Source organism: Melanaphis sacchari, unplaced genomic scaffold (assembly GCF_002803265.2).
Source record: "Melanaphis sacchari strain LSU unplaced genomic scaffold, SCAv2.0 Contig9_pilon_pilon, whole genome shotgun sequence".
NCBI lineage: Eukaryota > Metazoa > Arthropoda > Insecta > Hemiptera > Aphididae > Melanaphis > Melanaphis sacchari.
This window is the reverse complement of record NW_020271711.1, coordinates 2,265,344-2,288,634: the sequence shown is the minus strand read 5'-3', so window position 1 is coordinate 2,288,634 and position 23,291 is coordinate 2,265,344. Positions and strand designations below refer to the sequence as shown.

The 23,291-nt window shown below is 23.8% G+C and overlaps 2 protein-coding genes across 3 annotated transcripts; one reads left to right on the top strand and one right to left on the bottom strand.

Moving 5' to 3' along the window:
* Positions 1 to 3,879: 3,879 nt before the first annotated feature.
* On the bottom strand, positions 3,880 to 6,725 carry LOC112603248. Its single transcript, XM_025351747.1, has 4 exons — positions 6,518 to 6,725; positions 6,160 to 6,438; positions 5,797 to 6,076; positions 3,880 to 4,052 (listed from the first exon to the last, which is right to left on the bottom strand). The coding sequence occupies exons 1-4, from the start codon at positions 6,628 to 6,630 to the stop codon at positions 3,900 to 3,902; spliced, it is 825 nt and encodes a 274-aa protein (XP_025207532.1). The 5' UTR covers positions 6,631 to 6,725; the 3' UTR covers positions 3,880 to 3,899.
* Positions 6,726 to 8,369: 1,644 nt separating this feature from the next.
* LOC112603193 (N-terminal kinase-like protein) lies at positions 8,370 to 16,469 on the top strand. Of its 2 annotated transcripts, none has more exons than XM_025351669.1 (16): positions 8,370 to 8,767; positions 9,733 to 9,882; positions 10,006 to 10,131; positions 10,213 to 10,400; positions 12,315 to 12,405; positions 12,477 to 12,788; positions 12,862 to 12,985; positions 13,190 to 13,287; positions 13,346 to 13,438; positions 13,509 to 13,644; positions 13,730 to 13,921; positions 14,567 to 14,698; positions 14,833 to 14,936; positions 15,135 to 15,242; positions 16,117 to 16,198; positions 16,251 to 16,469. In XM_025351669.1, the coding sequence occupies exons 1-16, from the start codon at positions 8,651 to 8,653 to the stop codon at positions 16,379 to 16,381; spliced, it is 2,184 nt and encodes a 727-aa protein (XP_025207454.1). In that variant the 5' UTR covers positions 8,370 to 8,650; the 3' UTR covers positions 16,382 to 16,469. The 2 variants fall into 2 exon arrangements, with proteins under 2 accessions (XP_025207454.1, XP_025207453.1); XM_025351668.1 differs by having other exon boundaries at positions 8,371 to 8,767; positions 14,833 to 14,951.
* Positions 16,470 to 23,291: the final 6,822 nt, after the last annotated feature.

The following is a 23,291-nucleotide window of genomic DNA, read 5'->3' as shown; positions in this document are numbered from 1 at the left end:
GTTTACAAAGTACTTCAAGAAAATTAAAAAATTTTTTCATTCAAAATATTAGCCGATAAAAAAATATTCTATATACATCATACACATATTTAATAAATCTCTAAGGAAACTTTTAGATAATTTTTATGAAGAGAAATACAATAATTTTTTTATGTTTTTATTGTGGAACTTGAAAGACTTGAGAAGCTAAACCCCCTCTCAAACCATCAAATTTCCGATTTTTTCCTTATGAATTTCGTTGAAAAATGTCGATTTATTTGTATGTTAATATTTTATATTTGTATATAACTAAAAATAAATTGATAAGTACTAAAATTATCTTTTATAATATATACACATATGCAAATGTGAAACATGTAATAAAAATATTTGTTATGAAGAATGACTATTGTTTAAATATATATACATATGTATTAAAATAAAAATAAATAAATATTCAACAAATGTGTTACAAAAGTGATGCCAACTTGCAGAGCAAGCGAATTTGAGTGGAACGGCTTTTTAAATATTTTCCTTAATTTTTGATTAATGAATTTATTAATACATGAATTGAGTCTTTAATCGAAATTGAATCATATTTTTTGACTGAGACTCCTTAGTTATGAGAGATTCTCACTCCACATTATTATTTTCGAGATTTTATACGAATTATATAAAAATTCTAAATTTAAACGCTTATAAAAAAATAATGTGACTACCTATATGAATTTTTAATATTTTATAATTGGTAAATGAACCACTTTTAAGAAACAAAGTATTAAAAATTATGACCTATACAGTAAACAAAAAAAAAAATTTTTTTTTAATGTCTAAGTCCAAAAATAACTCGAAACTATAAAAAAATGTTACTTTATATTTAAAATGTTAAACAAACATTTGGTGAAAAATTTAAGTATCTGTGATTATTCAATTATTGGTTTTACATAAAAATTCTTATTTTTCTCTTAATTTTCCCATTTTGAAAAAGTACCTACTAAAAATTTTTAAATTTTGACCTATTCAGAATACACACTAGACCCAATTTGCTACCAGAAACAACTTTCAAAAGTTGAAAATTAAAGCATTTTGTCATCTACGTATCGTCCATACATGCAAAAAACATATGATTGTACAATCAATACATCCATCATTCCACTCGGAATTTAAATTAACTTTTTATAGCTACATTTTTTTATATGTTTTAGTCTTTAAACGTATTATTTAATGTTTCTTCCGTTTAAAAAATCCTAAATACGCCACTAATTACTAATGCACACATAGTCAACTCACAACATAATGAAGCTCAGTATAACTAAAATCTTGACATAACAAACTGTTTTCTTTACCTCTGAAATTCGTTCAATCGAGTCGTTTACAAATAAATAAGCGTAAACTGTAAGAAGAGAGGGTGGGACGAGAGGCTTCAAGCTATAGCTTTTAACTAAAAAATGTTTTTTATTTAAAATATCAATAAAAAGTTTAAAATGGTTTATAATATAGATGTCTTAGACTCTTAACTTGTTATAAATCTACTGTATTAAATCTAATAATTTTAAATTTATTTGTATTTATTTATTTTGATGCCACGTGGCATTTATAACAAGTATAGGGAGTATAATTATTTATGATAACTAATAGCAAATAAAGGTAAATAATGATAATCAATAAGACCTACCTATTAATATTCTTAAATATAGAAAAAATATGAAATAAAAAAACTTAAGAATAGGAGGTTAATCGTTTGATTTTTGTTAAATATGAAAATATATGCATTAATAATTTGACTTATTTTATTAGGTATTAAATAATTATTAATTACCTTTATCAAGTATCAATTATGTTACAGAATATTTCTTCACCATTATTGACTGGCCTATTTTCATTCATTGCAAACTTTATAAATTGGTAACATAATATATTTATTTATTTTAAATGTCTTCACTAAAATAAATAAGAATATAGACAAATACAGTACTTAGAAAAATGAAAAGTAGAAAAAAAAGTATCTGTTTAGCAATAAATTATAAAATTATAAAAACAGCTGCACTTTTAAAATATATTTTACGTAAAATATAGTTGTTATCAATAATTACGAATGTTGCAAGTTATTGAATTTTATGTTCCACGTCTAATAATAAAATTTTGGCACAAGTGATAACATCTAGAAACTTGCACAATGCCAGTGGAAACTGTCACGGTGCGAGTTCGGCAAAACAAAAAAAACGCAATAAATTATACTGGCAAAGTATTCTGTGTAAAGAGACATTGAGTGATTGTTACCATATGAAATAGGGTATGATAGTCAAATGGCTCATTTGTTGGAAAGACAGAAAGACGGAGTGAGATTACTTGTAATAAGAGAATAAAATTGTTTTCGAGAATAATTATATCAAAATTTTGATGACAAGGTTTTTAAAAATTAAAAAACAAAGTATTTGTTTCTGTAATCATGTATTAATTTTTTTTTATTTTCGAATAAATGTAGCTCTGACCTTATTTTTTTCAAAACTTTAAGGAAACCTTTGAATAATTGTTTATTGTTTATATTCATATATATTTTATTATTTAGAACTTAAAATTATTACCAATTCACTTATCAATACTTTAAGACTTAAGTACAAAATAAACATCAGAATTTAGCTCAATAATCACTTGCCAAACATAAATATCATCTGTACAATAGCAATAAATAATAATGGAACAAAAATTAAATAATTATTAATGTATTTTAATTTCCAGTGTAGTCTACTAAATTTTGATTCATGTTTAAAATTTGTATTTCTCATTTCATTTTGTTAGATTGATAAATAAAAAGGTTTTGGTAAGAATTTCTATCATTCATTAGTTTTATTAATAAGTACTTATTTAGTATAATAATACAATATCTATTCTATGCATAAATAAAAAACATAAACACACTTTTATCCATGACTACCAGTAGACACAAGTACCTACCCAAATAGAATTATTACAAATATTGATAAATATTAAAAAGGTGTAATATATTACAGTAATGCCTAAAATTAATGATTTTGCAACTATTTAACACATATTTGTATGTGTTTAATTACAAAAACATACAATAAAATTAGCTAAAAAATAATTGTCTCACTCAATTGTACATATTTTTTTTTATGAATACGACCACCCTAATCCCTAAACTACTGTAACTATTTAATTGATATACTACTATAATACATTAATGCTTAAATATTTAATTTCCAATAGTTATACTGTTTACTTATGAGAGGACTTATACTTTAATTACGTTATCAAATAATTATGGAATACATAGTTTAAAACACCTATTGTAACAAATTTATGTTTGTATAAATATTTCAGTATTATTTAAGTAGAAATGCTATCTCTTGAAATTTAGCTAAAATTAAGTGCAAGAAATTAATAGATGTAAAAAAATTATAACCATAAATGATATGTATACTTTTATAGCTTATAAATATGTTTAAAGCAAACAAAAACTACCAATTTTTTTGACGGTAAAAATTATGAACAGTTTTGATATTTTAGTTTTAACTAATATTATGAGTAATAATTATTTAAAAAATTTTCCTTTATTACAAATTATTAAATATAGGTACATTTATTGATTTATTTACAATTATATTCATTAAAAAAAAAAAAAAAAAATACAAATTAAGATATTTATTTACTTTTCATTATAATTTATAAAATTTGGTAACTACTATTATTACAAACAAATATTAAGTCATTTTTAAGTTTGAGGTAAATGGTTTTCACTATGTTCTAATACAATAGTATTCAAATATTAATGAAAAATGTCCATACAAAATTAATTAGAAATAGAATATTTATTTTAATTTTTACAAAATTTTTACATGTTATTAATTTACAAGGAACAAAATGTAATTGTAACAACAACTATACAACAAAATTTTAAATTATGCATCGCTATCATTATTAATTATGTCATCATCATCATCATCATCACTATCATCTTCGATGTTGTCAAAGTTGAATAAACTTGTATTTCGATAACTACTCATATCAAACTTTGGAAATGATTTTTGTTTCAAATTCTCGGCTTTCAATTCCTTAAAAATAAAAATAAAAACATAATTCAAAGTTTCAAACAAAATATTATTACAAGATATATATGTAGCAAATATTTCTAACAAAAACCTGTTGAATACATTTATAAACTAAATATGCTATTACAAAAAAAAATAAAAAATAAAAAAATATATTAAAAATATATTAAATATATTATGTTGTACAACATAATATAAAATGTGTATGTTTTTTAAATTAAAATAAACTCTCAATAGTATTATAATTGAACTAGTTAAAACCTATTTATAAACAAAACTGATAAACTTTTTTCAGAGATGAGAAAATATGATAAACAAAATATTATTTTACATAGACGGGCATTGAAATATAAAGACTTACTAAACTATAATGTTATGCCACATGCTACACAAAAATAAAGTTAATGTAGTCTTACGAAATTGTGTATACATTAATAATTAATATTATATAGGTAAGCTAATAAATGTATATTATATAGAATATAGATAATTGTATAAGTATTTAAAGTACACTTATTTAGCCATAGTAAGTCCAATTTAATTCTATGACCCTGTAAATCATGAATATAAATACAACACATTTGAGAATTAATTCCACTTTTTATTCCTATGTTTCGAACATAAACATTTATAACAAATTAATATATAAAAATAAAAAATATAAGAAAATTATCTCTAAACATTTTTTTAGTTTTTTTCATTTAAACATTTATTGTCTAAGCCCTAGGGCAGGGATGGCAAACCTTTTGAACACTGTGTGCCCAAAATTACATTTTTTTTTTTTTTTTTAGAGCATGCCATGAAAAAAATTATATTTTGTTATATTATAATTCGATTGTATAATTAATGTATAAAAAGGTTAGTTTAGGTACATAATAATAATAAATTATAATAATAATTATAATTATATTGCTACAGACATATTAAATAATGTTAAATAAAATATAATAACCCCACACCAAACACGAAACACGCACGACGCACTCACAAATTGACAGACATATTTGTACTGATTAGTGTTTACTGAGGTAGGTTTATTACTCTCAATAATATTATAGGTATTATTATTTTATCTACAAATAAGAATAATCGTTAATGACCGATAAAAGCCGTATGCTCAAAATATTTTTACCTATTACCTATAAACTATAATACTATATTATATTATATAATAGTAAAAATTTTCACGTGCCCACAAAATCTTTTCGCGTGCCATCTTGGGCATGCGTGCCATGGATTTGCCATCCCTGCCTTAGGGCCTAGGCCTCCACCTTCAGATTGAGATCATGGTTAGGTATGTTTTTTTAAATATTGATCATTGACTACATTTTGTTATTTTATATTATTATTTTTTTTTAACTGTTCTAAATATACATATTGCATTATATATTTATTTAACTGTTTTTATTTTATTATCTTTTAACTCCTTATAAGTTTGCTTTTATTAACAAAAAATTATAGTTTATTAACTACATAATTTTTATATTATACTTCATATATAAATTTATTTTTATTTTTTATTTTATTCTCTTTTACATAGCAATAAAACTATAATAATGTTCTTTAATTAACATGCAAAAGCAAATACTATAAATGAAGTGTATCTTATTTTAAAATATATACCTTAAACCTACAGTTTATTTAGATATTTTAATTGAATTGAAAAAATCAAATTTAAATTAATGATAACCTCAATAAGATACTTTTCCACGAGCCTTAAAATAGTAAGTTAGGGTACTGAATTTACCTTCAATTTACTGTCATGAGTGACCTGTAACATCACAGATTCCTTGAGGCTTACATCAGCTATTTTAACTATACTATGTTTGTTTGGTACAGCTGGTTTATTTAGTAAGAAATGCGCTTTATCTGTTGACAAATGAGTATCAATACGACCACACAAATTTTTAGCATAGGGTTCCATATTTTCTGAGAATCCTATGGAATCATAATCTTGCTGTTTGCGTTCAACAGATTCTTCCTCGATTAAATCTGATGGTTTAATCAATGTTTTTTCTGGTTTCTCTCTGAAAAACAATTAAATGTTTTAAATTTATCACACATGGAAAAAATTCCTTGAAGAATAAGTATTAGAATTAAGAACAAGTACTCTATGATTATTTTATCTTGGTAAACTCCCGAATGCGAAGCAAACATTTTCAACACATCTTCATCATCATGTACAACATCTGACTGGCTATTCTTGTGTGTCACTGTAACATGTTTACCGGTCCATTCGAGGGTATCCAATTGATCTTTGCCAATTTTTAACGCCAACATGTCTGTGCACAGCTTCTTGTGAACATCACGAATGTTCAATTCTGCGTCCAGCTGAGCAATAAACTGTTTCAGTTTCTCACCTTTGTCAGGCAATCCCTCGACGAATCGTCTAGAAGAAAACAAAAAAAAATTAACATTTTAGTGGCCATTTAAATTTGCCAACAATTGTTTTTAGACGAAGTACACACTTATTACTGAGGATCTTGCATTGTCGTTGGTGCAGTTCCTGTAGTTCCGCATAAGTTTTCTTTTTAAAATTCACTTTGTTCTCGTTTTGAATATGGATCTTAGACGCAAACATTGTGCTAAGTTAATCTAACAAAATGGATAAAAAAAAATTAAATAATGGCTATTGTACCGTTGAAGCGGCCGTTTGTTTATTTGATAGTCCGTTATCAATGAAATAAAAAAACGGCGGTGATAACACTGATAAGCAAACGTCGACAAGTGATGTACGGGCTGTATACGAATATTACGAACTACAAACAATGACGTATTTCTTAGCTGCGTGTAGCAACGCTAGAATATTCGAAAATCAATAATATTATTTTGCCGGCACGTTGGTCGAGCATATTATACTTAAATAATGTTTTTATACATCTATGGTCGGCACATCAATAACAAGGTGGGTTATGAATCCCGGATTCCTGGCCCTGGGAGACGCGGAGTGTATTATGTAGATTAGCTGCAGCCTGAGCTCGTTACGATTTTTGTGACAGCCATAAATTGTTCATTGTTTATTTCCTCACTTGAAATATTAAATTATTAACTATCCGTATTATTTTTTAAATTTTTAACAGCGTATTTGGTGGAACATTAAATTCTTTCGTTATGTCTTGTTTTTTGCCGGTTACCTTTCTCCACCAATTATATCACATGAACTTTGTCAGCTATAGGACAATTTTAAATTTATGCGCCCTAGACTCGTAACAATACTAACCAGTAACCAGTACATACTTATTACTTTCTGTTATTCTGCATGCGTTAATAATCAGTTTCTATCTAGGTTCACGTTTATTTTCTTTATTAAACAATTGAATAAATAAAACACAATTTGATTACAAAAACATCCAGGTGCCTATAACAGATATGATATACTTCGACTATGCTATTTGTTACAATTTTATATTCAAGTTAACAAAACTTATAAATTTAATGTATATTATATTGAGTGTTATGCGAATTTCTAGGGGAATAAAAAAAAAAACCTAGTTGTCAAGTTTTTCGAGTTTTAGCGAATAGCGACTCGACCGTTTTTAAAAATAGAAACTATTGTGATTTATTAAGTCATGAGGCTATTAAATGTTATTAAATATTTAACAATAAAATTATACCATACTTTTTTGTAGGTTTATATTAGCTATTATAAATTATAATTTACAAGGCTATGTAGGTATCTACCTAGATATGTAAAAATAGTAAGATATTAAACTCGCCTGCAAAGTAGTTAGGTACCTACCCACGATTGTTATTTGAAATCTATATAAGAAATTAAAATATAAGACATAATATGCTCATTTTTGCTCAACTAGAAATTCTTGCCCAAAAATTAAAATACCTATCGAAAATTTTAAAGCTTAAACTCAGATTATATTCTTACTAACATTTTAAAGCTAAAAACACATAATTAATTCTACTGAACGCAAATTTTTCATGTTGTATAAGATATAATAAGATATATAAGACGGAGACAGCACATGTAAGGTATAGCACCGTCTTAAATATAATTTTTACCTTCATAATGTATCCATTAGTGCCCATTAGTGCCCAATACCGGCAATACCCAAATAAGTAATATAATATTATCTATTCTGTGTTTAGAACCAAAAAAGTGTAAGATCAACGGAATACGGTCAAGGTGGATAATATATACATACATTATATATGTTTTTATACTATGTCTGCGTAATAGAATTTCCTGTTATCTGTGATAAGCGTAATTTTATGCTATCAAAATAATATAATATTATTATCAACAACATTAAAAAGTCATGTGAATATCATTTATTATTATTATTATTAATATCAAAATATCAAATATGTGACAATTAATTTGCTTTTTCAAATCAATTACTGTAGCACTTATTATTTATCTAATTTTATTAATGTTGTGATGGTATTATTTCTGAGTTCAATGCATGAAAAAATTTGATAGTCATGGTTCAATGTAGTCAATCCGTTCTGTACCTTTTACAGATTACTTTATTATTTAAAATATTGTTTCACTAATCGTTACTATAATATAATAATAGTTAATTGTTATGTTTAACTTTGTAGTCTAAATTTATCCTCTTAAAATAGTCACTCAAATAATAACAACTATGTGGACTATATTTTCAAGAGACTCATCTAAAGACTTTCCATACGAAATCAGCGAATCCCCAAATTATAGGTTCAATGAAAAAAGTCTATGGAAACTGAATAAAGGGAAAAAAAAGGTAAGAGTGAAGTGTAAATCATAATGGCTTAAAAAAAAAAGAACAAATTAATTCATAATCATTCACAGATCTTTAAATAATGGGAACATTCCTTCATCACCTATTGGTTAAGTGATACTTGTAAATTTTCTGTAGATGATTTATGCTTTTGAATAACTTCAGAAATTATAATTTCCTACAATTTATCAATAAAGTTATAGTGATATAATACTAATCAGATTATAATCTTAAGTTTATCAATGATTTTTAATTACAATTGTTGAATAAAAAAATCTGATTATTTTCTAATTGTATCTTAACACATAATTATATTTGTTAGATAATAAGTATTTACAATTTACTAATCATAATAGTGTTGCTGAGTAATGTCAGTCATTGATACATTTTTAAACTTAAATTTTAGATAAGATGATATCTACATTTACTTTAAAGAATTTTAATTATAACTTAGCTTCTTTCATTAATATTAATACTCATCTATAAGAGTATTATACTGAAAGACATTTTCAATTAATTTATTAATTTTTATATTTTTTTCAAATAATTTCATTATAACCTTACCACAGTATATTTAGCCACAAAGGCTTCTTAAAACACATTTTGAGTAATACTGTAAGCTAATCTTCTCAATAAGTATTTTTGCCTTTAGAATTTTATTTAAAATAAGCTTTTATAATTAACTTGTTACCTATGTCACTATAATATGTGAAACATATTAAACATGTACATTGTACGTATAATAGTTAACAACTATGTATATATTGAGCATATACATTATTCAAAAATCTTATTTACTCAATTATCTATTTAAAATTAAATTAACTGATACACAATTTATAGATTATTTTTCTACTTCCCACAATTATATTTTATTTATAAGTTATTAAAAATACTTAATGCCTTAATTTTTATATGTAATAACTAATAATCATCACATTATACATATATATGTATTTTTTTAACAGAATACGGCACAAGAAGTTTCCATTTTTGAATTTTTAATCAATGATGACATTCCAGGAGGTGAAACTCGTTCAGCACTTGCTAAATCAGCTGTAAAACATTTGAAGACTTTAAAACATCCAAATATTCTTAGTTTTTTGGAAAGCTCCGAAGTAAACAAAAAATATATTTATGTCATATGGCTTTAACCAAAATAAATTGCTCAACACTAAAAATATTAAATTAAACATAAGCATTTTTTTTTTTTTTTTCTATAAACTTGAATTTATTTTTAGGTTAAAACTATAATATATTTATCTACTGAGTATGTTGAGCCACTTCAATCATTTATATCATCTCAAGACAATCTTCATACAGATATTATGAAACAATATATTGCTTGGGGAATATCCAATATAATAGTGAGCAAATTTTTATTTTTTATTTTAATATTGTTCAGTATTAAATAATTTAAAGTTAATGTTATTTTAAATATATTTTAGGAAGGATTAAAATTTTTAAACTTTGAAGCCAAACTCTGCCACAATAAAGTCAATATCTGGTCAGTATTCGTAAATAAAGCCGGACAATGGAAATTAGGTGAATTAGAGTACATGAATGCCGTTGAAAATTCTCCACCTTCTTATGCTAGTGATTTATATCGTGCTCCCGGACATCGGCAATCACCATTGTAAGAAAAAATTATTTAATTATTTTAGTGTTGCCAGATTTCCAACTTCTTTTTTAATTTAATCATCTAAAATAGTGATGGATTCTATCTAATAGTTACTATTAAACTATTCGATAGAAGTTCACTATTTGAACTGTTCGATAGTCATTCCATAACTATTCAAATAGTTAATCAAATAGCTGAATTTTTAAATTTAAAAATTAATCAAATAAACTATTTATAAATAGTTATAAGTTATTAATTTGTTAATTGTTATCATACTCGATAATCAATGTATCTAATGGCTAATATTTTATAATATATAGTGTGCTTATTCAGTTTATTGTTAGTAAAATTAAACTGATTCATTAAATTATACATTTTTGTTTAAAATTTAAAATTTAAATGTAAAAGGGAATTACACAATTTTAAAATGAATTATCAAACCATAATTTTTTTTTTAATGTGTATTTATTATTTATCATAATAAGTAATAACAAATAGTATATTAGTATAGTAATTAAATAATTATGCATATAGGTATTTTAAAATGAATTAATTTATAAAGGTTCGGACATACTTCTGTATTACATGCACATAAAAGAACTTCTAGTAAATCCTTTTTACCAGGACAATTTTTTAACACCAAAATTTATAATTTTAAACTTTTTTTATGAAGTTCTTAAAATATAGAAAAACATCACTACTAAAATACCTTTTTTGTTGACCAAATTATAAAAAAAAAAAATATTAAATTAATATTAACAAGCCGATAGTTTATGATGTTTCCAAAATCCAAATGCATTTTTAAATGCTAAATAGGAAACATACTAATATCGCAAACACAAATACCTAATACTGTATATTTATATAAAATATGTACGTCCATGGTATTAACAAATGATCAATGCAAACTCAATAAACTCATTTTTAAAAACTCAAAATTACACTTAAAACAATATTTTTAGTTCAAAATAAGCGAGGGGTGCTAAGCACCAGCTGGTACCTCCATGTATGCGCCATTGGTCTTTTTAAAAATTAAAATATTTGAATAGTTTGAAAAATAAAACTATTCAATAATGTTATTTAAATAGTCTATCGAACTATTTGATTGTTTATCCAAATTATCAAATACTATTTGATAGTGCCCATCATTAATCTAAAACTAACAATGGTAAATATTGTGTAAATAAGTTAAAACTAAACTTTTGTGTAATACTTTTCATTTAAGTGATTTAAAAATATAAAAATGGTTTACCAATGGTAAAACTAGCATTTGTAAATCTTGATACATTACTCCCTTCAAATGCTTCTGTAAAACAAATTTATAGTTATAATTTAATAAAAAAATCACCACAAATAAGTCATACAAAAAATTTTAAAAATACATTATTTTAAGAAATAAATATTAAAAAATGAAAAATTTTAACTTCCATAAATTACTTATTTTAAATATTGTTATTTTATGTTATTTCTATTTTTAAATATTTAAAAATGTTGAAAAAAGTGTTATTGTTACTAGTTAATATTTACTTATGTTTCATACAGTAATTCAATGCTATTACATTTGTAATTTTATAACCAAAAAGTAATCTAGTTACCTTTTAATTTTATAACTAGCAACTAACTTAATTACTTTTACAAATTACTTATCCAACAGTGTAGTTATTATGGGTGTAAGGCAAACTTTATTTTGATTAGAGTTAAGTTCATTTTAACATTGGATTTCTAAAATTAATTAAAAATTTGAATAAAATAATGTATAAGTTTATAACATATTATATTATTTATACTTATCAAATAACTTTTTATTATTATTAAAAAAAATAACTTTCTAGTTGGTTTTAGGTTGCTAATATGCTAGACATCCCTAAATTATTTATATACTTTTATGTTATTAAAATGTTATAATGTTCAATCAATACTTATTTGTAGTTCAATTGACGTTTGGGGCCTTGGTGTACTAATATGGGAAGTATTCAATGGTCCATTAAGCAACCAATCAGCCTTAAAAAATTCAAAAATGGTAAACTAACATTATACTTAAAATTTATTAAAATTCAAAATAATCAATATTGTATAATTTTGATTTTGCAGATTCCTAAAGAGATTATGACAATTTATCCAAGGTTGATAGCTGTAGATCCTATGAACCGTCCATCATATGATACTGTGATTTCTATGTTACAACAACAAGGATATTTTGGTAATGATTTGGAAAAAACCATGACATCATTGAGCCAATACCATTTGTTAGATGATTTTCAACGAACAGAATTTCTCGAGAAATTACCTGGTTTACTGGAAAAATTTCCTAAAAATATAGCCCTGTACAATGTGTTACCTAGTCTTCTTGAAATGTTTAATTATGTCAAAGAGCAAAAATTTATATTTTCTTCATTGATAAAGGTAATCAAATTTGTACTTACAAAGAATATAAAATAATTTGTGTACTTTGTCAATTTAACTTTGTTTTTATTAGTTAAGTACAATGTTAGATGATCAGGAGTTTGAAGAAAAAATAGTACCTTGTATTATTAAACTATACGAGTCCAATGATCGAGCTACCAGATTATTATTACTTAGTTCAATTGAAATATATGCAAGTATGTACATAATTTAATAATTACTTATCAAGAATTGACATGTACTAACATTATTATCAGTTTTTTAGAAGTCAATAAATAAAAAAATCAATTTATCATTATACATTACTGAAAAAGACAATTGATTTTAATACAAATATATTTGTATACCATTTTTTATTTCATTGTTTTCATCTTAATAATTTTTAAACCATTATGTTGCAGAACGATTAAAAGCTGATTTATTGAATACTAATATATTTCCATTATTAGTAAGTGGCATGGCTGATGCTAATCCAAGTATAAGAGAATTGACTGTTCGAGTTAGTTATTAATCCAATAATTTAGTAAATATGTATTAATTACTGACTTTTTATTTAGAGTACTTTTTATATCAGCTCAAAATTGAATTATAATAATTTAAATGTGGAGTTAATGCGGCATTTTGCTCGCTTACAAATGAAAGATGAACAGGTATAATACAACAAGACATGTATATTGTATATATTAATAATATATTTATACAATGTATTTTGAAACATAGGTTAGTATAAGAACCAACACCACTATATGTTTGGGTAAAATAGCTCAACATTTAGACCCAAAAAATAGGAGTAAAATATTATTCTCTGCATTTAGTCGTGCACTCAAAGATCCATTTGCACCATCAAGAATAGCAGGTTGTTCTAATTTAATTGTATATAATATATAATAATACTTTATTTTTATTAAATAGTATATTTTAATGTGATTATTATTGTTAAGGTGTTGCAGCATTTTCAGCCACTCAACAATATTATCCTTTGATTGAAGTATCGACCAGAGTATTGCCAACATTATGTCAAATAACTCTTGACCCTGAAAAAGAAGTACGAAATATTGCTTTTCAAACAATCAAAGGATTTTTAGGAAAGCTTGAAAATGTATCAGAAGATGAAAGTTTAAAAGAAAAAATGGGTAGAGATTATTATGTTATTTAACATAAAATTGTATATGGACATTAAAATGCGCAATGAAGTAGCAAGGTCGGCTGTACCACCCCTTCAGACTAAACTTTTCCCCCAATTACAGTTTATTAAATACTTCAACTATCACAAATAATATTAATAAATTATCTTTGAAAATGCTGTTCAAAATATCACTAGCAATAAGCACTCGGTCACATTTTTGTTCCATTCTATTCCCTCTATTTTTTTTGAGTATTTTGAGAATTTTGATTGCTACTATGATTGTCTATATAAATATTATTATTTTTGTCAACCATATTACCTAATTCTTGTTAGTTTGTGCATATGTTAGTTTTTTAACCGTGACCATTGTTGTCGTATATGTTAAGTTATAAATGTATATACTCTAATTATAGATATAGTATATTTAGTGTACTACATTGAATTTTCATTCGAGACATTCCAAGGATTAATTTCTTACCCCAATATATCAATTGAACATCAGTTGGTTCTTTGGGTTACACACAAATATAATAATTTAATACTGATGGTGTTACAAAAATTCTATTCCTCCCCACCTCCTGCTAGTAATGTTTGCGCTTGCCTATAATATTGAATTTAAATAAAAAATTTATGAGTTAATTGTATTTTGTAGAAGAAGAAGTCAACAGTACTACAAATCCAACCATACCCACATGGGCAGGATGGGCAGTCTCCACGGTAACTTCCAAATTGTATTCATCCAAAAATCCTCAAAAGGATGAAAAATCAATTAACTTAATGAAGAGTTAGTATTTTGATTTTTAAAGCCTAATTTAAATTTTTTTAAACCTAAATTATAAACTATTTATTACAATATGTACTAACCCAAAGAACTATACTTAAATGCCGATTTTTTATCTTGTATTAACCTGTTTTAAGATAACTCAGAAAATACCAACGTGAACAACTGTGAACAGATGTATAGCAATTCACTGAAAGAAAATACTGTGAAAAATGTACATAACGAGAAACAAGTAGAAAATGTAAATACGTTACAGGTTAGGTTCTATTCTAACACAATAATAAATAAATAAATACCTTACTTTGTCATAATCTTAATGCTTAAAAATATTTATTTACATATACAATTTTTTTTTTACATTTATTTCTGTTTTTAACTTGAAAAGAACTAATTTTTATATATTTTTTTAATTTTTAACTATAAATCATTTGATTTCTAGAATTCACTAAATCACAAAAATTCCTTGGAAGATTCTACATCAACCAATGACTGGGATGATAACTCTGGATGGAATATTGGAGATGATTGGGAAAGTGTTGACACTTCGGTAAATTACAATTTATAAAAAAAAAAAAATAGAATATGGTTATAATGCCATCAGTTACAATATCGGCAAAGTAAAATATAAATAGCCAAGTCAACTGATTAAAATGTCAAAAATTAAAGCGATAAAATATAAAAAAATATAACAAAACATATTATAAAAAAATTACTTCATTTATCTGATCTATTATGTTATTAGTTTTATTTAACAAGAAATTACTGTAAAACATACAAAAATATACTTACTTAATTTAAAAAATTAAAGAACTCATAAAATATTAATCATGATTTCATATTAAATGTGATTACATGCTAACTTTATAAATGAATCTATAATCAAAATAACCTTTACACAGTTACAGTTAACTAGTATTATAAAAAAAAACTTAAAATAATGTTTACTTACTGATACAGATAATAACTACAAAAAAATATTTCAAAAATTTTGAAATACTTATCCAATAGTTTTGGTTATAAATACTAAACATATATGTATTATAATACAATGTTAATACTATTTGCAAATATCATTATTGAAAGTATTTAGAAAATGCATTTTCATACCTTAATATTAAGTTAATACTTTGAAAAACTGCATTAAACGTATTATATCCCCAGTATGACAACTGATATTTTGTTGCTTACTTCTATTAGTATACCTACCTATTTATAGGTTTTTACAGAAAATCTTGAATTATCTACTTATGTATTATACATTACAGTAATTTTAATTTTGATTTATGGGTATTTTAATTGTCGGTTTTTTTCTGTTGATATTTTGATCAATCTTTTAATACGGTAGATTGTATACCCATTAAAACTATATCATAATTATTTTTTTATTTTTACTAATTATTAAACATAATTCATTGTTATAGAAATCTGTTAAAGATAATTCTGATTTTGGTTGGGAAGATCAAGAGCCTATTTTACTGGACAATTCTGATGAAATCGCAAAAAGTAAGCATTTCATTAACTATTTTAAATATATATTAACCAATTTATTATACAGAAGCAGAAGCTGAGTTGTTAAAAGAAGAAATGCGTAAAAAACGTGAAGAAAGAAAACAAGAACGTATAAAACAATTAGAATTAAAACGAAACAGCAAACAATCCTTAAAATTAGGTGGTAAAAGATTATAACTAAGAAAAATAGTTAACACAAAAAAATGTTTAGATTTTTCTAAGAACTATAAATAATATTTAAACAAATCAAATAAATGAATTACTATGACTTTTTAATTTATGATTATACTTTTATACCATATTCTTACTTGTTCTTAGTAATATTTTGAGTATTTTATGATGTGATTTGTCATATTTTATTATACTGGTTATAAATCACTTTAATCCCAAGGTTGCATTAACGTTTATTAAATATTTAATAAATCAATAATATATTATTGAATGAATAAAAATTTATTCATCTTCTTAAATTTTGTTAAACATATAATTTAAATTATTGAACTATTGGTTCAATTTTGGCTCATTCAATTTTAGTCATTAAACTGATTGTTACATTGTGCTTTTACCTATTCAAATTAAAATAGATGAAGAGTTTCCATCAATTTTCTTATGATAAGCTCAAATTCCAACATAAATTTTGGTATCATGTTTAAACCCAATATATTTTTATTCAACTGTTATATAACCCAAATGGCCTAAAAATGTATTTAATCGTTTAATATAATCATTCATAAAATAAATTTAAAGAATGGTTTAATGCTATCTGGTTTTACAAGGATACTTTACAATAACATAATTTGAATATCTAATTATTTACTGGACTATATTTTAACTATACTAATAATCTATACTTTAACATAATAAGTGTTAATTTAATTTTTAAAATATGATTTTTAGCGTCTTTAGTAAAATATTTTTGCAAAAAACATTAATTATTTATCAACTGCAAATAAATAGTATGCAATCATTTAATAAGATAAATAAATAAAAATAATTTATAATCTTATTGAAAGAAGTTCAGTACTCTATCATGATTTTATTTTAAGATTACTGTAGCACAGACACCTCAGATGAAGATATCTAATATTGGGATCTCAAATTTCAAAGTGGCCCATGCTTCTTACAACTTAATAACACTAAGAATAATGCTATTTATAGGAATATAAAATAATAAAACTAAATGTACTAATATTGTTAGTTTAAACTAGCTGACTCATTAATAAAAATGTTTGATTTATATTTTATATCAATATTACGTTCATTATATTTAATAGTAATTTTAAACTTAAAATGTTTACCTTTTATTTATTTGTATGGTGTAAATTAAATTATAACTTGCTTATTTAATAATATTACAGTTTAAGGATAAGAAAAATAACTTCCAAGTATAATAACAAAGATAATAGGTTTAATTCTAGTGGAGTATTAGAAACTGGAAAATATACTTAATACTTATTGAGTTATACAATATTTACAAACAAATGCATGTATATGAAAAAAATTCATTATTTAATATTGGTTTACTGAATTAAATAATAAATATTGTTATTTTAATCATGTTCAAATAAATTAATGATTATTATGAATTTCAAAACATAAGATACAAATGATTTTGATACATATACATTAATAGAATATATTAACATTTAATTTTTTTTTGTATCAAGCAAGACAAAAATAATTCTTTGAAAAACATAATTTTCTAATTTTTCATTAAATATAGCAATGCTTAGATGTCAATTTTTGTCCTGAAAAATTATTTTTGACTAAAGCCTTAAAATTCTAGCTGCACCACTAACAGAACATTTCACTATCCATTTAATATAAAATATTAATTTAGATAAATATCCCAAAATTCTATTCTTAAGACTTCTAACTAATTATAATATAATATTTTTAAGACAATGTATTCAAAATATATTGAGATAAGCCTCGAGTTAATTAAAAAGTTTACCTTGCAATAATTTGTGTACATAATATTAACATTAAGTATATTGTATAATAATTATTATTATTATTTAAACTCAATTCTCTTATTAAATAAAAATACATACTTGCAAATTGTTATACTTTATAGCCTCACAAACAAATATTTTTATTTCTACAGGAAAGTTTTATTTATATGTGTACCTCTATATTTTTTAAATTATTTAAATTTTAATCATTGGGTATTTTAATAATCGGCGGTCGTCATTACCGCACACTTACCGTTCATAACCGCATATTTTACACCGTTCAATACCGCACATATTTATTCTATTATTAAAATGGTAAATTTTAAAGGTTGATAGTTCAAGACCGCACACATTTAATTGATAGTTAAAAATTAAGCATATTTTATTGTAAAAAAAATTAAAAAAAATAATTTAGCATAAATTAAAAATAATTATATACCTATACAATTAAATTGAAATAAATTTACACCCTAATGTTTTTAAATAATCAATTAAATTTATTTCCTTGGCCATGAAACGATTAAGGAAATTTAAAATATATTTTTCTTTTTTCCTACCTAATTTACGTGTAAGGTTTACGTTGTTGTTTCATATAAGTCTAAATTTGGTTTCAGATTTTGTGATCTTGATTAAATACCTATGATTAACTATAGTGCTGTACTAAACGATAATGTTATTTTAGATAAATGTATATGTTATTGATATATTATTAATGTGTGCAGTATTTAACGGTTTAATTTGGGGAATATATGCGGGATAAGATATAAAAGTGTGCAGTTTTCAACGACGACCTTTTTTTGAAAGTGTACGGTTATGAACGACGCCCTTATTAATATGTATGCATATTGCATAATATTTATTTTGATTCTAAATTAATATTGTAATAGCCAATAAGTCATTTTAATTTTAGTTTTGTTGTTCGAAACATTACATTTAAGAGTTATTTAAGAATTGTAATTACTTATTAGGTTTGTAATATTTTGATAAATGTTTATACGTATTTAAATATTTTTAATTTTTGATTACTTTTGATTATAGTATTTATTTGCCATGGCTATACTTTAAATTAATAGGTTAATTATGTAATTAAATTCAATTAAGTGATATTAACAATTAATAAAAAAATTGTAATTTTTTAAGCATAACGTTAGATGATATCGATAAATAATATTTGTGATCATCAACAGATTTAGAAGATTATAAACAATGTATCAGTTGGGTAAGATACATGTCTTCGAATGTCATGTTTTCGAATAACAAGTGTTAGAAAAGTTATTTGTTCGAATTGATATATGTTCGGAAAATCGTATGAACGAAATAATATATTTAAATATTATAGATTGTATCAAGAGAGGACATGAGTTGGGGAGTTGGGACTAGTCTATTTGTGTTACCCAGGAGACATCACGTAGATGTTGGTTAGAATATCTCCCAAAAATTGTGTTTTTTGTTAGTTGTTACGTTAAGGTGTATATTAGATTCATTTTAAAAATAAAAATATTATTATGTACTAGCACTACTAGCTAAAGTCACACGGATAATTGTTCAATGTCTAATCTGGTAACTTCAATATAGCCAAATATCGCACCGTCGTAGCCATTGAAGAAATTTTTTTTTATTAATTTTTGAAATATTAGATACCTATTTTTAATTTAAATTTCGTTCTTGTGACTTTTTGAACATATATCTATTCTATTCGAACAAATAATATTTCGATTACATACTACTCGAACAAATAACTTTTTTTAACACGTGTCATTCGAAAACATGATCCATTCCGGTATCAATAATATTTATAAAAATACCTACTTTGTAAGACATTTAAATATTTATAAAGAAATGTTTAACCAAAAGTTACCTAAATATTTTGTTAAATTTTATTTAAAAAATACTTGAAAATATTATTTATTGGTACCCTTATAATGTTGTCCTTTTTTTTTACCAAATATATTGTTAATTTAACAACTGAATTAATAAAAAAAAAATTTTATTTTATAATATCACCATTAGAAATAATTAATGTAGATACTAATATCAAGTTTTAATGATTTTATATTTATAATTTGTCTTTGTTTAAAATTTTTCATGTATATATAAATACAAAAAAATATATTTATTTTTTTTTAATGCTATAATTTTTGGAAACATCAACACAAAATTGTTCATGTTTTCTTTCTTATTATTATTCTTGTCTTTCCTCTACTGTTTACTAAAGTAAATTTTTATTTCAGACATTACTTTATAGTATATACATTATCTACACGGGTATTTAATATTATATTAATTTATTATTATAAGTATCAAGTAGGTATTTAAAATTTACATATTTGTCGACACATTTGTGGTTTGTGTGTAATAGATTTAATTTTTACAAAAAGACCAAAATGATGTAAATGATGATGAAATACTTAAAATTTATCCTCTCTATAGATTACATCTATAAGGCTAAAACTTTCTTTGACTATTTTAGAATATAAATTACAATGAAAATAACGTAGCAACCATCAGGTATTTTTATAAATATTAAATACTAATTTATTAACCTAATTGTTTTGCTTTAACTTAAGTCTAAATATTAATAAATATTGTTTCTATACATTTCCATAGAAATTTACAATGTCGTCCAAACAAATTAATTATAAATCTCATATAAATAACACATAACTCAACATAAGACTCAAATCTAGGTCCGGATTTATATTCTCTAATTACGTCTAAAATATGATACTTATATTATTTAAAAAAACTGCAAATATTCTATTTACATTTACTAAAAAATATTCAATAATATGCTGAAAAAATTTTAAAAATGAAAAAATATTAAAAAATATCCAGAACGACCAGATTAATTTAAATTTTTACATTATTTGTTAAATATCTAATTATACTCAACTTAGGTATACACTTTTGTAATTAAATTATTGCACTATATTAATGTAATATATAAACAATGCAATTAAAACATTTATTTTATTAAAACATAAAAATAGTAATATTCCTTAATAAATCAGTGAAATGAGATTTAATATGCATCAGTTCATTTTTTAACGAATCTAACATAAACATTTGTTTACATTTTTCAACGCTAGTTGATACATCATTATCCACATTTTCAATAACAATTTTTATTCCTAAGTAATGGTCAGTATTAAAAATCACAACTTTAAGCCACATGCCCCATCTAGTAACGACTGGTTCAGGTGGTAAAGGAACACCCGAAAATTCTTTTTTATAACAGTATTAACATCGCGAGTTTTTTTTATCAAAATTTTACATAAAAAATTTAAATAATTACTAATTATTCATTTTTGTTAAATGATCCAAACAATTTTTTCCAAGAAGTACCTTCTTATTGAAATTATAAGAAATCGGCATTTTTTTCTCAAAATGGACCAAATATTTCAAAATGTGCTAAATATGCTAAATACCTATTCTATAATCATCCATAATTCTTACTTAAAATTTATTCATGGTGCTTTTCTGTGAGTAAGTACTACAAGTAACATAAAAAAATGAATAGGTACTAGTGTTCATTAATAACAGATTTAAACAATTTTTTTGAAAATTTTATTGTAAACAAATCATAATATTATAGTAAAAAATATCTCAAAACTGAAAATTGCGTATGTTTTCTTAATTTAGCAGCGTGTATCATTTATATATCAATATTTAATGTAGCCTATGGCATATATCATATATTTACGGAGTATGCTAAAAGCAATTTTATACATAAAATATTTTTTTGTCTTTTTAACTATACAATAAGTTGTTAATATTTTTTTTTTATTTTCGTATTATCTACAGTGCCCTTAAAATGAGTTTGCGGTACCCTTATACTTTAATATATTAATTATATACATAGGTACTTATTTATTAAGTTTGAACTAAAACAAATACTTAATTTTCAATTTCAACTATAATTTGAAATTAAAGATTATTCTTTAGATAAATATATAATTACTACTTTATATTTTTCAATATTAGTTATTGCCTTGTATATTGTTAGATATTTTGGCGCAAATAAACAGAGGATGGCTAGCGGAACTTTATATATTATAATTATCGCATCTATCAATGACTAATGAGTTTATTTTTTTGTGTAGAAAATTAACTACGTTGAACTGTATAATTTTCATCTGATGATATGCTTCGTATAACAAATTACATTTTCCCACTCGGCAGAGTCTTTAGAATGACTATTAAAATGTATACTCAATAGTCTTATAAGTTATACTCTTAATTTTTATAATCTTATAGAATAAACATCATGACAATAATCGTAGAATAACTTTCTGAATAAGTATAGATACCTATAAATTCAAATAATAAATCGTAAAAGTATTAAGTTGGTATTCAGATTTCAGATCAGCTTGCAAGTTAAATTAAAGAACTGGACTCTGGTATTCGAATATTATATTATTTTCATATTTAATGTTCAATAAGTGATAACACCAATAATTATGACATGTTTGTTTCATATATATATATAATGTATAGCATACAAATACTTTTTTAATTGATAATACATTTGTTTCAAGGTTTTATATGGATCAGGACTCATGAGTCTTCAGTCTGTGTCCCGCATACCCACGACTTAGTTTTTATTCTTGAGGCTCGCAAACACATTTTAGATACCTATAACAAAATATTATTATATACCTATTTTTAATATCTACAAATTTAATCATTTCAGATGTGTTTTTACAACGAATATTGCTTGTGAGATCTTTAGTAGACAGAAATCGATGAGTGTTTTTTTAGTTAGTAATAATTGATAGTTATATTGACCTCTCAACACGTCGTTTTTGTCGCACTCATAAATCTATCACGCTTGAGGCTTTGAGCTTGAATATTTTGTTGATTTGTTCTATTTGTATTTTATGTAATGACTTTTTTATCATTAAAATTTAAAATATTTATATTTTGTAATAGGTATAGTAGGTCGTAGGTTGGTAGTTAGTACTAGGTATCTATACTTAATGCTTTTTTCATTATAACATGGATAATACCTCTATTGAAAGTATAGTACTAATAGCGGTTAATATCTACGACCTATTGATATATTTCCAGTTTTCACTAATTTTACAAAACTTTAGACTGCAAGCAGTAAGCATTATATAAGTATTTATATA

Bases quoted from the DNA above. Each gene is read 5' to 3' on its own strand.
- LOC112603248 (XM_025351747.1), bottom strand. From the start codon at position 6,630: ATGTTTGCGTCTAAGATCCATATTCAAAACGAGAACAAAGTGAATTTT. The intron at 6,077-6,159 runs GTACTTGTTCTT...ATTGTTTTTCAG, and splicing joins CAAGATAAAATAATCATAGA to AGAGAAACCAGAAAAAACAT. The intron at 4,053-5,796 runs GTAAATTCAGTA...TTTATTTTTAAG, and splicing joins CTCATGACAGTAAATTGAAG to GAATTGAAAGCCGAGAATTT.
- LOC112603193 (XM_025351668.1), top strand. From the start codon at position 8,651: ATGTGGACTATATTTTCAAGAGACTCATCTAAAGACTTTCCATACGAA. The intron at 10,401-12,314 runs GTAAGAAAAAAT...ACTTATTTGTAG, and splicing joins GGACATCGGCAATCACCATT to TTCAATTGACGTTTGGGGCC. The intron at 16,199-16,250 runs GTAAGCATTTCA...TTTATTATACAG, and splicing joins TTCTGATGAAATCGCAAAAA to AAGCAGAAGCTGAGTTGTTA.